This window comes from Salmo trutta, chromosome 29 (assembly GCF_901001165.1).
Source record: "Salmo trutta chromosome 29, fSalTru1.1, whole genome shotgun sequence".
In the NCBI taxonomy this organism is placed as follows: domain Eukaryota; kingdom Metazoa; phylum Chordata; class Actinopteri; order Salmoniformes; family Salmonidae; genus Salmo; species Salmo trutta.
The window spans coordinates 25536889-25554154 of NC_042985.1; the positions used below are offsets into that span (position 1 = coordinate 25536889).

Genomic DNA, 17266 nt, shown 5'->3' on the forward strand with positions numbered 1-17266 from the left:
TAGATGTGGGGATGGGGTAGGGTGCAGAATATCTATATTATGCTACTGGGCTAAAGGATAATGGGGTAGATGAACAACAGGCTAAGTCATGTGCAAATGGCGTGGAACTACATGCAGACATGACACAAAACAAATGTTGTTCAATCAAATGAAAGAATGATCAATTACCTTTTTTCACTGTTGCTGGGACCAGAAGGCAACTTAAGGTAGAGGTAGAGTTTCTCGATGTCTGTAAACATCTCCACATCTTGCTGTAAAAGCAGAGCACAGGGAAGAAGAGGGATTTAATAACAAACAGATTCATATTTTTTCCAAGTGAAAAAAAAAGAGTTCTGTTCGGTCATCCCTGTGAGGAGTAGTGTTCATGGTAGTGTCTTTATCACTCCACTGACTTAACATGCTCTACTGATGTCTCTCTCAGACCAAACAGACCAGTTCATGAGGAAGGAAAGGCTTCTTTTCATTCTCACTACTACAATAATCCACCAAGATACATTCCACAAAGGCTGACAGGTTGCCTTCTACTCCAGCTTGAAGAGCATGAATAATAGAGAAACGTTTCCTGTTTAAATGATCCATTCTTAGTCTACTCTCCACTGAGTGAAGTCTGGTGCTCTCATTGTTTCTGATGGAGTAACACAGAAAGCTAAGTGTTTAGTTGTACTATGTAGGACTTGTTGAGGCCCCATCAGTGTAAAAATTTTAATTAAACAGTTATGAAATGTAAGACAGCCTCTTCAGTTCCGGTGAAACCTAAAACAACCATTTCAAACAGCCCCTTTAGTTCGGTTGGACTAGTTTGAACACTATCTGCACCCAGGAGCACACGAAACAAAATGTTTTTGTCCAATAAACAAATGACTTGCATCGACACGTGTTTTCGTTTAGGAGTTTTAGTTCATTTGACATTTGGCAATGTGAAACCAACTGGACCAAATACAAATACATTGTAACAAATAATCAAACTTATTCGAACTATAGTTCAAAACTGTGTGTGAAAATGCCCTAAAAGACAACAATGTTCAGGAACAAATACCCCCCCCCCCACACTGGAAAACATAAACATGGATGATCCTGCAAATGAGATTAGGGATGTAAAGGAGAGATTACAAAATCCGGGAAGAGAGGGAAAGGGGTGGAAATTGCCACAGAGAGAACCACTGATCTTGATGAGGTCTCGTTCAGAAGGATCCTGGAAGCATCCTGATAAACAGTGCTCGAGCTAAGATCAATGTGGACACGTGTCAGGATAAACAAAATTACAAAAAAACCATAAAAGTCTTGGATTCAGAATGTTTCTAAAACGTGTGTGTGCAGTAAATACCACAGGGTGTTGAAGATCAACACAGGGGGTCCTCATCCCTGCCGCAATGACAAAAGCCATGAGGAAATCTCTTAATGAGATCAAACAAATGTTTCCAACGAGGGGTTAGTGTGTGTGTGTGTGTGTGCAGAGCTCCTAAGGATGTTTTCACACTTGGTCCCTTTTAGCAACAACAAAAAATTCAGTGCAGTTCACTTAATTGTTTGTGCAGTGTGAACACTCTAAAAGGAACTGAGGACCCTCAAGAGAGTCCCCGAAGCGAAACGAACTGAGACCATCTCAAAAGGTGGTCCGAGTTTGGTTCGCTAGAATTCCAACTGTCCGGTTCCCTTTTTTAGGGCAATGTGAACACTAAACTTCTCAGGTTCCCTTGTCATTATTCCCACACCAGACTACTGCAACACTGTTTCCCCGGCCATAAATCCTCACATTGGTGCCACTAAGAGAAGATGTTGATGTGCAGGTTCGCAGAAAAAACGTGGCGTTTTTGGATATTGGATACTGTTTTGGGATATTGATTTTAGCGCTTGTCAAGGATGTGTAACCGATGTGAAATGGCTAGGTAGTTACCGGGGTGCGCGCTAATAACGTTTCAAATCGGTGATGTCACTCGCTCTGAGACCTTGAAGTAGTTGGTCCCCTTGCTCTGCAAGGGCCGCGGCTTTTGTGGCGCAATGGGTAACGATGCTTCGTGGGTGTCAGTTGTTGATGTGTGCAAGGGTCCCTGGTTTGAGCCCAGGTAGGGGCGAGGAGAGGGACGGAAGCTATACTGTTACATTGATGCTGTTGACCCGGATCACTGGTTGCTGCGGAAAAGGAGGAGGTCAAAAGGGGGGTGAGCGTAACCGATGTGAAATGGCTAGGTAGTTAGCGGGGTGCGCGCTAATAACGTTTCAAATCGGTGATGTCACTCGCTCTGAGACCTTGAAGTAGTTGTTCCCCTTGCTCTGCAAGGGGCGCAGGCTTTTGTGGAGCGATGGGTAACGATGCTTCGAGGGTGACTGTTGTCGTTGTGTGCAGAGGGTCCCTGGTTCGAGCCCAGGTTGGGGCGAGGAGAGAGACGGAAGCTATGTTACAGATGCACAGAAATACCAAAATATAGGTGGAGTTTTTAGTTCAGATTATTTGTTTGAAATTTGATCTATAAGCTAAGAGAGCTTCATAACTCGATTGTGTGGTTTGAATAGTGTGAGAAGACATATGATATCTGTTATTTTAAAGAGGGCTATGTGAAAACCCCTTAACAGAAGACCTTGAAGGAACATAAGGATAAATACGAGGTGATGGAGTCCTGCAATATCCAGAGGGGGTTGTTGCAGCTACCATGGGACAGTGTTATAACTTTAACAAACACTGATACCTGCTAACCTAACAAACAGACAGTCTTTGGGGGTGGAAAAAATACATTTTAAAGTTCATAACTTTCTATCTTTTTAGACAGTTATTTGCGGTTAGTCAAATAATGCTGGAGGCAGACTTTTCCATGTGAATGCAGATGATTAGGGTGTCACACAGACGCCTTAGACTTGGGTAGTGACCACCTCCACTCCCAGCCTGGGCAGTGCACTAGCAGCACTACAACAGCAAGTGGCCACACATGCCACAGATAAGTACAACTTACAACAGTAAATAAACAAGCAAGCACTGGATCACGCTTGCACTCTTACTCACTGTCGGTTTCTTGCTTAAACCTCCCTCTCAATCACACAGACACAAGCTTTGAAACGTGCTGGCACACACATACTTAAATCCACGTAGATTGATAGGGAATTTAAAAATGTTATGATTGAGGGGGAGGAGGCAAAAGGAATGGCAAATAAGTCTGCCTGCACAACCAATTGGCAAATGTATTGCAAATTGAGAAATCATGTGACTAAACTGAATAAAAAGAACAAGAAACTACACTATGAAACAATGACAAAGAATGATAGTAAAAAGCTTTGGATCCATAATAAATACAACACACACACACCTAAACTCAGCTGTGAAACACATTGTTTATTTTTTGCGTCTGTGTATTAGCCAAAGCACAATCTGTATCTCACCCGCTCTCTACCCTAGTACTACAATGGATAATGCCAGTTGAACCCAACCCAGTTCAGTGTTTGGAGGATGGCTGGGCCCAGAGCTACAAACAGGAAACAGCCCTCTCCAACACGCTGCTTCAAAGGGAATAGGGAAGATGATAGGGCGGGGCAGGGGTGATTTAAATTCTGCTGGAGTAGAAGGCGGCAGACGAGAGACTTTGGCTCCAGGCACAACTCTCCAACACGGAGCGGGAGGGCCCTGCAGGGGGAGGGGCAGGCTCACATCACGTTCTGGATTCTTGATGAGCTGCACCGTCGTGGAGCTTTTGCACCAAAATAAAAAACATCCTCATCTGAAGGGGCCATGGTGCCTCTGTCTACTACACAATATTCACTGTTTTAAAACAGTACCCAACATGTGGAACGATTGTTTTTTCTAGCACCCAATTGTTCTCTTTTTTTACAAAAACAATTCAGAAGGAAAACACTCAAATGAATAAAGCTTATTTAATACGAAGCTGTGAGTGCAATGCACTATTATTTTAAGACCGATTGATGGACCACGACAACATCTAAAAGCAGAAGGGATACAGACAGTCCCATGGCATTTCAATGACCCAACCCACCCCCCATAGAAGAAGTCATCGGAGGTAGCAATAATCCGAGGAATACCTAATCCGGGGGCTAGCGGAGCGGGCAGTTAAGCTCACGTAAACAAGCTTTTGTTTAAATGGTGTCTGCTGTAGGACACCAATGCTAGGGAACATCAGACCACCGGACCAGTGCTTTACAATGTGGTGCAGACTGCAGTGAACAGCCAAAACAGCTCGAATGTCCAGAGCAGCATCTCTGACACCAACATTATGGAAAAGAGCTAAACACCCAACACATGACCATAAAGAGAAGCTCTGGGTGCCATAGCAGGGAGGGGACAAACATTCAAACACACAACACAGAGACGTTGACAAGCATGTCTTGACGGCATGAGTGCACAGAGCCAGACAGCCATAGTCGGGTCTGGGGGGGGAAGTGTTTGTGCGCAGCGCCGGCAGACTGAGATAAACTGAAATCCCTTGTCGTTAACCCTTTCCCCTGGACTTGGCTCTGCTAGCGTAGTGGTCAGCAGCCCCCGTCAAACATAGCCACAGCGTACGTACACACACTGCTCCCCACCCCGTTCAATTGGTTTCTAAGAATAGACGTATTCGCCCCTCTGTCTTTTCTATTCGCCTCTTTGTTGCTAGGGGAACGGGAGCTCACCAATGGCTAAAGTTATCAGCCACTGAGCAGCGTTAGCGATTGGGGGGGGGGGGGGGGGGGGGAATAAAAATGGCTCACAGACAGACGTCGTGGAGCCAACGGGACTCTCCTTTTTAGAAGGAGAGTCTCATGGAGTGGAAGAGAGTAGACAGACACGCTGGGCTACGTTACACACCCTCTGTCAGACAAAGGAGCCATGACTACTATTGGTCCTTCACTGGCAGAGCACAGGACATCACACTCTGCTGCTGCCAGACAAGCCCCACTACTTCACACAGCACATTTACAAAGTGGAAGTAAGGACAAGTCAATGTTTTTCAAATACTCAAACTAGACTACAATCAAAGACCAATACAAACTCAACTATATTTATATGGACAGGGTTGGGGAGTAACGGATTACATGTAAGGAATTACAACCAAAAAACAGTAACTGTAATCCGTTAAATTACCAGCAAAAATATTGTAATCAGATTACAGATACTTTTGAAAAACTAGATGATTACTTTTAAATTCATAAAGGATGTTTGCGAGAAAAAAAAAAAACTGACACTTCTGTTTTCTCAATGACATTCAAATCAGTATTGAAAAAAGGTGCAAATTTATGTTTGTTCCACCTGAGCGAGTCTGACAAGTCAGAGACCACTATGATGACACGCCAAATGTGTGACGGATCGCGGGAAAAGAGCAGGAACAGGCTTTTGCAGGCTACAGTCCAAGCTGTCTTCCAATGGTGCGACTACTGTTGGCATCCAAAGATTATCCAACTTGAATAAACGCTTGGAGGTAAGGATGACAACAGTGGTTTAGTCTACGGCGATACGGATATTGATATCTACATAGCGTATTGATGTGAAACACACTGCTACTCTGTCATTTAGCCATTTGTGCCTTATGGATTGTGGTTGTTGTGTATGGCTGTTCAAATATAAATGTGTATTTGAACCCAATAAATGGTTGAATTCAAGAAGTTTAAGCTGACTATCAATCATTGTTTTTGAAACCAGTGGACAGAGCAAAAACAGCTGCACAGTGAGGATCCAAGCCTGTGGAATACAAGTGGAGCTTTTTTTTCTTCAGTAGTGCTCAAAGCATGCCATTCCATGAGCACGGCATTTCTTTTTCAACTTGAATCAATGAGCCCAATCAGTTCTCCATGACGACAAAATCATAAACAGAGTAGGGCTGGCTAATAAGTCCTTCGTTTTGGGGTCATGCTCAGGTAAAACAATTTGGCTAATCCATTCTTGAAGATCAAGGAGTATAACATTTATTGGAATGAATGGAATTCTGATAGACTTTGATTTTTAATGTAGAGGTATTATATGTAGTAGAAAGCGATGGGTTTGAAGAAGCCTTCATAACCAACCCATAAAGTAACATTTTACATCCATGTGTGGCCAGCTATGTAAACTTTAACATTGATTTATCCTGCAATAGATGTCGTTCAATTGGTAACATACATTTTTGTCTTCTTCTAATGCCTCATAAGGGGAAAGTAATCTAAAAGTAACAGAATGTAATCAGATCACGTTACCGAGTTTGGGTAATCCAAAAGTTAGGTTACTAACTACAATTTTGGACAGGTAACTGGTAAATAACATATTACATTTAGAAAGTAACCTACCCAACTCTTTGGGGCAGCAGGTAGCCTAGTGGTTAGAGCGTTGGACTAGTAACCGAAAGGTTGCAAGATCGAATCCCCGAGCTGACAAGGAAAACAATCTGTCGTTCTGCCCCTGAACAAGGCAGTTAACCCACCATTCCTAGGCCATCATTGTAAATAAGAATTTGTTCTTAACTGACTTGCCTAGTTAAATAAAGGTAAAATTAAAAAAATGAAATATGGATACTAGTAGTCATCACTGCTTGGAAGTACAAGATCCCTCACTGTTGGCAATAGTTTACTTTCATTACCGCTGGTAATGAGTTCAGTATCAAAGTTTTATCCCATTACTTTTATTTATTTATTTCACCTTTATTTAACCAGGTAGGCAAGTTGAGAACAAGTTCTCATTTACAATTGCGACCTGGCCAAGATAAAGCAAAGCAGTTCGACAACATACAAAAACACAGAGTTACACATGGAGTAAAACAACATACAATCAATGATGCAGTAGAAAAAAATAAGACTATATACACAATGTGAGCAAATGATGTGAGATAATGGAGGTAAAGGCAAAAAAATGCCATGGTGGCAAAGTAAATAAAGTATGGCAAGAAAAACACTGGAATGGTAGATTTGTAGTTTGAAGAAAGTTAAAAGTTAAAATATAAATAATATGGTGCAAAGGAGCAAAATAAATAAAATAAATAAATACAGTAGGGGAAAAGGTAGTAGTTTGGGCTCAATTAAAGATGGGCTATGTACAGGTGCAGAGATCTGTGAGCTGCTCTGACAGCTGGTGCTTAAAGCTAGTGAGGGAGATAAGTGTTTCCAGTTTTAGAGATTTTTGTAGTTCGTTCCAGTCATTGGCAGCTGAGAACTGGAAGGAGAGACGACCAAAGGAGGAGTTGGCTTTAGGGGTGACCAGAGAGATATACCTGCTGGAGCGCGTGCTACAGGTGGGTGCTGCTATGGTGACCAGTGAGCGGAGATAAGGGGGGACTTTACCTAGCAGGGTCTTGTAGATGACCTGGAGCCAATGTGTTTGGCGACGATTATGAAGTGAAGGCCAGCCAACGAGAGCATACAGGTCGCAGTGGTGGGTTGTATATGGGGCTTTGGTGACAAAACGGATGGCACTGTGATAGACTGCATCCAGCTTGTTGAGTAGGGTATTGGAGGCTATTTTGTAAATGACATCGCCGAAGTCGAGGATTGGTAGGATGGTCAGTTTTACGAGGGTATGTTTGGCAGCATGAGTGAAGGATGCTTTGTTGGGAAATAGGAAGCCAATTCTAGATTTCACTTTGGATTGGAGATGATTGATGTGAGTCTGGAAGGAGAGTTTACAGTCTAACCAGACACCTAGGTATTTGTAGTTGTCCACAAATTCTAAGTTAGAACCGTCCAGAGAAGTTATGCTGGATGGGCGGGCAGGTGCAGGCAGCGATCGGTTGAAGAGCATGCATTTAGTTTTACTTGTGTTTAGGAGCAGTTGGAGACCACGGAAGGAGAGTTGAATGGCATTGAAGCTCGTCTGGAGGGTTGTTAACCTGTCTGGGCTAGGGGGCAGTATTGAGAATTTTGGAAAAAATATGTGCCCATTTTTAACTGCCTCCTACACCAACTCAGAAGCTAGAATATGCATATTATTGTTCAGGTTTGGATAGAAAACACTCTGAATTTTCTAAAACTGTTTGAATGGTGTCTGTGAGTATAACAGAACTCCTATGGCAGGCAAAAACCTGACAAGGTTTCAAGCAGGAAGTACCCTGTCTGACAAGGAGTCGTGTGTCTTGCATCTTTTTATTGAAAAGTAAGGATCTTAGCTGTAACGTGACAATTCCCAGGGCTCCGATAGGCTCTCAGAGCCCGGGAAATAACTGAAGGTTTACGAGGGAGCCTCAGGCTGAAACACATTATCACCTTTTGTAAGTGGCTGCTCCGAGGACCTTTGAATGAGGCGCGTGCATGAGTCGCTTCTGAGGAGAAATTTTATTCGGCTGTTTAGGCTCAATGCATACTCCCGGTCGGAATATTATCACTAATCTACGAGTTAAATGGCATAAAAATTGGTTTTAAACAGCGGTTGACATGCTTCGAAGTACGGTAATGGAATATTTAGACATTTTTGACACGCCAATGCGCCATGCGCGGGACCGTGAAGAAGCATTCTAGAACTCACGAACAAAACGTCGCTGTTTGGATATAACGATGGATTATTTGGGACCAAACCAACATTTGTTATTGAAGTAGAAGTCCTGGCAGTGTATTCTGATGAAGAACAAGCAAGGTAAGAACATTTTTCTTATAGGAAATGTGATTTTGGTGGAGGCTGACCTGGGTATCTAAATAGCTAGCCCTGTAATGCCGGGCTATGTACTTAGATTATTGCAAAATGTGCTTCATCCGAAAAGCTATTTTAAAATCGGACATATCGAGTGCATAGAGGAGTAATGTATCTATAATTCTTAAAATAATTGTTATGCTTTTTGTGAACGTTTATCGTGAGTAATTTAGCAAACTGTTAGTAAATTCACCGGAAGTTTGCGGGGGTTATGCTTTTTCTGAACGTCACATGCTAATGCAAAAAGCTGTTTTTTGATATAAATATGAACTTGATTGAACAGACATGCATGTATTGTATAACACAATGTCCTAGGTGTGTCATCTGATGAAGATCATCAAAGGTTAGTGCTGCATTTAGCTGTGGTTTGGGTTTATGTGACATGATATGCTAGCTTGAAAAAAGACTGTCTGATTTTTTCTGGCTGGGCACTCTGCTGACATAATCTAATGTTTTGCTTTCGTTGTAAAGCCTTTTTGAAATCGGACAGTGGGGTTAGATTAACGAGATTCTTGTCTTTAAATAGCTGTAAAATAGTCATATGTTTGAGAAATTGAAGTAATAGTATTTCTAACGATTCAAAAATCGCGCCACTGGAATTTCAGTAGCTGTTACGTAGGTGGGACGAAATCGTCCCACATACCCCAGAGAGGTTAGCACAGTGTCCAAAGAAGGGCCAGAAGTATACAGAATGGTGTCGTCTGCGTAGAGGTGGATCAGAGATTCACCAGCAGCAAGAGCGACATCATTTATGTATACAGAGAAAAGAGTTGGCCCAAGAATTGAACCCTGTGGTACCCCCATAGAGACTGCCAGAGGTCCAGACAGTAGGCCCTCCGATTTGACACACTGAACTCTGTCAGAGAAGTAGTTGGTGAACCAGGCGACGCAATCGTTTGAGAAACCAAGGCTACTAAGTCTGCCGATGAGGATGTGGTGATTAACAGAGTCAAAAGCTTTGGCCAGGTCAATGAATACGGCAGCACAGTAATGTTTCTTATCGATGGCGGTTACGATGTCGTTTAGGACCTTGAGCGTGGCTGAGGTGCACCCATGACCAGCTCTGAAACCAGATTGCATAGCGGAGAGGGTGCGGTGGGATTCAAAATAGTCGGTAATCTGTTTGTTGACTTGGCTTTCGAAGACCTTAGAAAGGCAGGGTAGGATGGATATAGGTCTGTAGCAATTTGGGTCAAGAGTGTCACCTCCTTTGAAGAGGGGGATGACAGCAGCTGCTTTCCAATCTATGGGAATCTCAGACGACACGAAAGAGAGGTTGAACAGGCTAGTAATAGGGGTTGCAATAATTTCGGCAGATAATTTTAGAAAGAAAGGGTCCAGATTGTCAAGCCCAGCTGATTTGTAGGGGTCCAGATTTTGCAGCTCTTTCAGAACATCAGCTGAATGGATTTGGGAGAAGGAGAAATGGGGGAGGCTTGGGCGAGTAGCTGTGGGGGGTGCAGTGCTGTTGAATGCCGTAGGGGTAGTTAGGTGGAAAGCATTGCCAGCCGTAGAAAAATGCTTATTGAAATTCTCAATTATAGTGGGCTTATCGGTGGTGACAGAGTTTCCTATCCTCAGTGCAGTGGGCAGTTGGGAGGAGGTGTTCTTATTCTCCATGGACTTTACAATGTCCCAGAACTTTTTAGAGTTGGAGTTGCACGAAGCAAATTTCTGTTTGAAAAAGCTAGCCTTGGCGTTTCTAACTGCCTGTGTGTATTGGTTTCTAACTTCCCTAAAAAGTTGCATATCGCGGGGGCAGTTCGATGCTAATGCAGAACGCCACAGGATATTTTTGTGTTGGTTAAGGGCAGTCAGGTCTGGGGAGAACCAAGGGCTATATCTGTTCCTGGTTCTAAATTTCTTGAAAGGGGCATGCTTATTTAAGATGGAGAGGAAGGCATTTTTAAAAAATAACCAGGCATCCTCTACTGACGGGATGAGGTCAATATCCTTCCAGGATACCAGGGCCAGGTCGATTAGAAAGGCTTGCTCGTTGAAATGTTTCAGGGAGCGTTTGACAGTGATGAGTGGCGGTCGTTTGACCGCTGACCCATTACGGGTGCAGGCAATGAGGCAGTGATCGCTGAGATCTTGGTTGAAAACAGCAGAGGTGTAATTAGAGGGCACATTGGTTAGGATAATATCTATGAGGGTGCCAGTGTTTGCGGCTTTGGGGTTGTACCTGGTGGGTTCATTAATAATTTGTGTGAGATTGAGGGCATCAAGCTTGGATTGTAGAATGGCTGGGGTGTTAAGCATGTCCCAGTTTAGGTCTCCTAGTAGCACGAGCTCTGAAGATAGATGGGGGGCAATCAGTTCACATATGGTGTCCAGAGCACAGCTAGGGGCCGAGGGGGGTCTATAGCAGGCGGCAACGGTGAGAGACTTGTTTTTGGAGAGGTGGATTTTTAAAAGTAGAAGTTCAAATTGTTTGGGTACAGACCTGGATAGCAGGACAGAACTCTGCAAGCTATCTCTGCAGTAGATTGCAACACCGCCCCCTTTGGTCGTTCTATCTTGTCTGAAAACGTTGTAGTTAGGGATGAAGATTTCACAGTTTTTGGTGGACTTCCTAAGCCAAGATTCAGACACAGCTAGGACATCCGGGTTGGCAGAGTGTGCTAAAGCAGTGAATAAAACAAACTTAGGGAGGAGGCTTCTAATGTTAACATGCATGAAACCAAGGCTATTACGGTTACAGAAGTCATCAAAAGAGAGCGCCTGGGGAGTAGGTGTGGAGCCAGGCACTGCAGGGCCTGGATTCACCTCTACATCCCCAGCGGAGCAGAGAAGAATAAGTATGAGGGTACGGCTAAAAGCTATAAGAATTGGTCGTCTGTGACATCCAGAATAGAGAGAAAAAGGAGCAGGTATCTGGGGGCGATAAAATAGCTTCAAGGTATAATGTACAGACAAAGGTATGGTGGGATGTGAGTACAGAGGAGGTAAACCTAGGCATTTAGTGATTATGAGAGAGATATTGTCTCTAGAAACATCATTGAAACCAGAAGATGTCATAGCATGTGTGGGTGGAGGAACTGAGAGGTTGGATAAGGTATAATGAGCAGGGCTAGAGGCTCTACAGTGAAATAAGCCAATAAACACTAACCAGAACAGCAATGGACAAGGCATATTGACATTAAGGAGAGGCATGCTTAGCCGAGTGATCAGAGGGTCCAGTGAGATTCAGACAGCTAGCTGGGCCATAGGTAGCAAGCTGGTGGAAGATGGGAGGGAGGTCTGTTTTTAGCCACCTCGTGCGTTTCCGTCTGTGGGTTAGTGGGGTTCCGTGTGGAAGGGGGGACCTGTCCAAGTTGGCAAAATAGTTAGTTATAGTGGCCCAAGAAAAGTGTCCGACAGACCTATTCAGATCGCAGCCGAAAAGACAGCTAACGATTAGCTGGCCGCAGATGGGCGATCAGGTTACGTCGCGACGGAGGGGCCAGTTGGACAACTCCCTCGGGCAGATAACGTCGGTGATCCAGTCGTGAAGACCCAATGGGGCTCCGCATCGGCAGTAAAACGGGTCAGGATAGGTGAGTTGTAGCCCAGGAGACACTTCAGCTGGCTAGCTCAGGAATAGCCCACGAGTGGCTGACGGAACTCTTCAGCTGGCTAGCTAGCTAGCTCCGTAATAGTGTGTGTTAATTCCGTGACCGACGTTGCCAATAGTCACTCAGGTAGCAGCTAGTTAGCTGCAAGATCCAGGTGTAAATGTCCAGAGCCTGCGGTAGAAATCGAGGAAAGGAGAGAGAATAGGTCCGATATGCTCTGGTCTGAGTCGCGCTGTACAAAAACTGGCGATAGCTTTTCGAGCTAATGGATAGCTGAGGACAGCTAACCGTAGCTAGCTGAACTTCAACATTAGCCAGTGAAAATGGCTAACCTCTGGCTAGCTTCTGTCGTGGAATTCAGATGAGGTAAATAATACTTTCTTTTTTTTTTTTAATTGATGAGGCGGGTTGCAGGAGAGTGCTTTGAGGTTGAGTATTTAGAATAAAAAAAATGTAAAAAGATAAGTGAAGAAAAAAATATGTAAATATATATATATATATATACATACACGGGACACGACAGGACGTCTGAACTGCTACGCCATCTTGGAATAAGTGGGTTTCATTTGGTTAATGACATACATTTATGTTTATCAGTCAACCCAGTCTTGCTCATGTCTTCAAAAATGAATGTGTACCAAGATTGAAGTCTGATGAACTTGAATAAATGTCATCATGACATTTGACACAAGAGCTCTCCCCCTAGCCTGGGACTTAACTTGAGGGCGTCACTCCAGCCAAAATCATACACAGGCCTACAGAGAGTGAAAAATAGTCTCATGACAATGACTCATGATTACGCAAGTGATAGTGAGAGAAATAATCGCGTTGTAGCTAGGCAGGCTTTGGGACGAGGACCTGTGTCTTCTGTATAGGGCTGGCCGATATGGCCTAAAAATCTTCTCGATTATGGGCGATTCACAACATGTCTCTATTTATTTATTTATTTATTTATCCAAATAAGCTTTGTTGTACAATTAAAAAGGTAAAATACCCTGCATTTCAAACAGCCAGGAATCTAATGAATTCTGGGCTTGTAAAATTAAATCTAGGCTAAATTTAAGCCTTCCACAACCTTAAGACCCACTAATAATTGAATTATTTGATTAAAATAGTTTAACCTTTTTTTGCAATAATCACTGATCTGGATTTCAAGTCTATGAAAATGCCAATTTTGTTACAAATTTAACCAGAACCATGCACATCCACTAATAATGACCAAATTCTGGTAGCAGGCACTATAGAAAATTAACACGTCTCAAACAATCTCAAGCACAAGCCTACGTACTTGATATTGTAGCCAGCTAATCTTTATATTAAAAGTCTAGAGTACTTGGATCTATTTGCTTGCTAACAAGGTAGAACAGTTGAACTGTTATGAATACACCCTCCTGTCCGTCTCCAACCGTTTGAACAACATAGCCTGTTCACTTTGTTTAAATGTTAAAATCAAGTGGCCTACCTGGATAAGAAGATGCTTATTTCTCAGAATGAGAACGAGTTGCCAGTTCCTCATATAAATGTGTATTTTTATGCTCATTGAACATTTTTAAAACCCAGACTAGACAGCTAGCACATAACAGTATCTGACTAAAATGCTGCTTAGCAGTAGCTAGCAGTAGGTGGTACCGCAGTGTCGCACACGACAGAAACTGAGCATACATTTTCCACAATCATGTTCATTGATACTCTCGTTTTAGTAGGGTCTGCTCTGTTCTAAATTTTGGGAGTTGATACATAAAAGGTTATCATTAGAAGGGGAAATTATCAATTCTGTTGGACCAAACCTAAAATGCAAATAGTAAGTTGAAACTGCGTGTTGTCAGAGAGGTTTAAGTGATCTTTCGGCTTTGTTGTTGTGAGTGGCAGGGGGAGGGGCTTGGTGTCTCTGGCGAGGGGAAGGTGCACAGTGTACACAGCACAGAAGGATCGAAGGAGACGAGACCAAAAAGAAATCCTCATAAAAACATTGCCCTAAAACATACATTCAAATTAATTCCAAATATCACCCAGCCCTACTTCTGCAGTCATTCAACATCAGCCACTTACAGACCTTACATCTCTGAACTCCATTTGGACTTTGACTGGCCTGTGTCTGAAGACCCGACAAACTACAGCAAACTTCGCAGGGCAAGGGTCCACACTTGGATTCTAAATGAGTCAGTGTCAGCAGACAGTCCCCTGCACCTTCACACGGACAAGGTTAAATACCCATCCCCACCATCCATAATAGTATATCAGTCCTCTCGGTACCAACAACATCAACAGAACAATTATAGCCTGGTTGTATTCTCACGCCAACAACAACACTATAGCTTTTTGTTGGATGAAAGACAAGTTCATAAATGGCAGTTACACAACTAGGTATGCATCGGCAAAACTGAGCTATGGCGTCAACCCGACAACTTTATTACGGAGTCTGATACCATCTAGGAGAATGAGCTAGACGTGAGAGGAACCCTGATTGGTTGTGTTGAGGCTCAGAGAAACTGAAAGCTATTAGAGGAAACGATAACACACGGAGATAAAATGGTAATTAACGGGTTAAGCCTCTGGTTACATTGGCTTGCTACTGTACATTATCTACTTTGTCTCAACCACCTGGCAAATGACCTCTCTCTCACATCACAAGAACCATTAACCGCCAAGTCTTCCAACTAAACGCAAAGCTCTACAGCGAATGAATATTCACACAAAGGGCAGCTATAACTGAGGACATCTGAACAGAACCAGTTTGATATGAGGCCAGACACCAGAAAGAGACGCATCATGCAGACCCTGATGGTGGAAGACTAGTAATATTACTAAGACATTACTAGTGGAGCGTGGGCTGGGCATTAGTGATTCAACAGAGAGATATGTTACACCACTCACTCCACTGACAGACTAAAAACAGCCACCTCTCCCCAGAGACCACTCTCACATCTCCATAAGACACAGTCTGAGGCAGGAAACAACCACAGTGTATCAACACAAGTTTCATTATTGATGTGTGTTCTACTTATCGCCACCGCTGACACATTCCAAGTCTGTAAATGAAAACAGAGGGAGGGAGAGGGGTTAATATTAGACGCTAGAGCTTTCCCATGTCCTCTAGAAATCCTTAAGAGGCAAAGAAAACAAAGTCTGTCGGAATTGAAAAACACAAGACCCTTGTGGAATACAACTGAAGGCATTAACCTTTAATGAGCACAGCTGATGCAAGGTGGCGTGTGAGATCGCAACATTTAGCGCCGTAAAGCTGACTGGAGTACGGGAGCTCATGCGTGTATTGTCGACTCTGGCACCTGCCATGAACATGGAGATTTGTGTGACACTTTAGGGCTCCAGGGATTCTGGATTCTGCACTTAACAGTACACGAGACAGGATTTTAACCACTGGGATTGGGGTCCCTTTTCACTGAGGAGGAGGAGAGGCAAGGCAGGTCAATGAGGACAAACAACACCCGTTGACCTCCTTATATGTGTAGGCTGAGTGCAAAACGCAGGCTACAATGTGGCAGTGGTGGGTGATTTGATTGCTTTGACAAGTCTAGCCGTCTATCCTCAACATACCTGTTGGTAAGATACGTCCCTGACAAGCTGAAGCCCAGCCTGCAGTATTGAGTAAACACAGGTTTCCCAGAGTAACTGGAGTGTAGCCTTGACCTCTGCTCAGTCTCCTGCCGGCAATGCACTGGATCTTACCTTAGTGTTGTATAGCACCCATCTCTATTGACAGGCAAAATATGTCTATACTTGGTCAATTACAGTACATAGGGCCAAATCCTCACGTGAACTTTCAGGTAAGCCATGTGCTGCAGATGTCAATAGGAGATTTGTGTGAAAGTTTGACTGAGTTATGTTCAAGTATGTCAAGTTGGGTTTTAGATGATAATGTATGTTTAATCACACTGTGGTTGACTGAATTTCAGTTGAAGGCCAGAACCTATGAGCAAAAACACAGAGCTAAAAAGATGAGGTGATGACAAAAGAACATGACCACTGGTTTGGTGGTTTGGTTACAACACCAAGCACAGAGGTAAATCATTTCATCCCATCTTCTGGAGACCATTACGAGCCGAATACTGTGTAGTATAACTATAGGACTCATGAAGTAAGATTAAATGGGTTAGTGGAGTTTTAGTGAGATCATTCAACAGGACTGAGCAGTATTTTGTCAGCAATAGCTGTTTCATAACGGGGCTACTTTCAGCTCTGACATCAAGTGTGGTATAAATAAGTCAAACATGGGACCACCTGTTTAAATACTACATTCAGAGTAGATTGGCAATGCTGCTTCTCTTCATCCTCTAACAGTCTCACAACACCGGCAAGGAGGTGAGAAGCACAGAGATTACATTTCAGAAACCTAAAATTGACCTTACCTTATTCAAGTCAAAAACCAACCTTAAACATTGGGGGGAAAGTATAAGAATTGTGAACAGAGCATACATTGTGGTTAAAGGCTTTATGACAAGTAAAACTCACCAAAATATTGTCCACCTTTGTCTGTACAGATTTACTGAAAAAAAGAGAAACATAGGACAAATTAGTATGACAAGCGTACGGTGAGCACCGTGCATAAACCGGATTTATTAATAAATCATTGTAACGTAAGGCATGAGACAATCCTCCCACCCGCTTCTCCCTGGTCATAACCAATATATCCCAGGAACACGTTGTCTTATGTAAAAATGGATACAGACACTATATAAATGTCCTATAGCACTCAATGCCTATTAATAACACCTCCCTCAGAAAGTCCTTGACAGTCATTGAGGGGACTTCAATCCAGTACCAGGGCCTAATCCATATTAAAAAAAGTACTGTAAGATCTGACTTGACCTCAAGGCAATGTCATACTGCTAGAAACACAGAAAGGAAAGCCAACCTATCATTAATTCATCCCACAGCATATTAGTCAAAGGACCTATAAAGAGACAGACAAGCTCTCTCAGACACAGTTAAAATCAAATAGAGAAAACGGACTCACTGACTGTTGGTTACAATCGTTCACAGACAACCTGCTACAGTTCCTCACAGTGAAGTGAGCGGAGAGGCTGCTAATGCTTTACAGTCAGAGATTCTCGTGGCCCCTTGCTGAGTCCGCCCACTCAAAAACAACACATCTACTCCCATAGCCTGAATTGACCCAATTTCCTCT

At 43.2% G+C, this 17266-nt stretch overlaps 1 protein-coding gene across 3 annotated transcripts in view; it reads right to left on the reverse strand.

The window, feature by feature from the left end:
• LOC115167230 (DNA-binding protein RFX7-like) overlaps window positions 1-17266 on the reverse strand; it is a 64877-nt gene that overhangs the window by 13753 nt on the left and 33858 nt on the right. For all 3 annotated transcript variants that reach the window (XM_029721426.1, XM_029721427.1, XM_029721425.1), the window contains exons 2-3: window positions 16591-16624; window positions 169-251 (exon numbers count right to left, since the gene is read on the reverse strand). In XM_029721426.1, the coding sequence (XP_029577286.1) occupies window positions 169-251; window positions 16591-16624 (117 nt within the window). The remainder of the gene's footprint in view (window positions 1-168; window positions 252-16590; window positions 16625-17266) is intronic.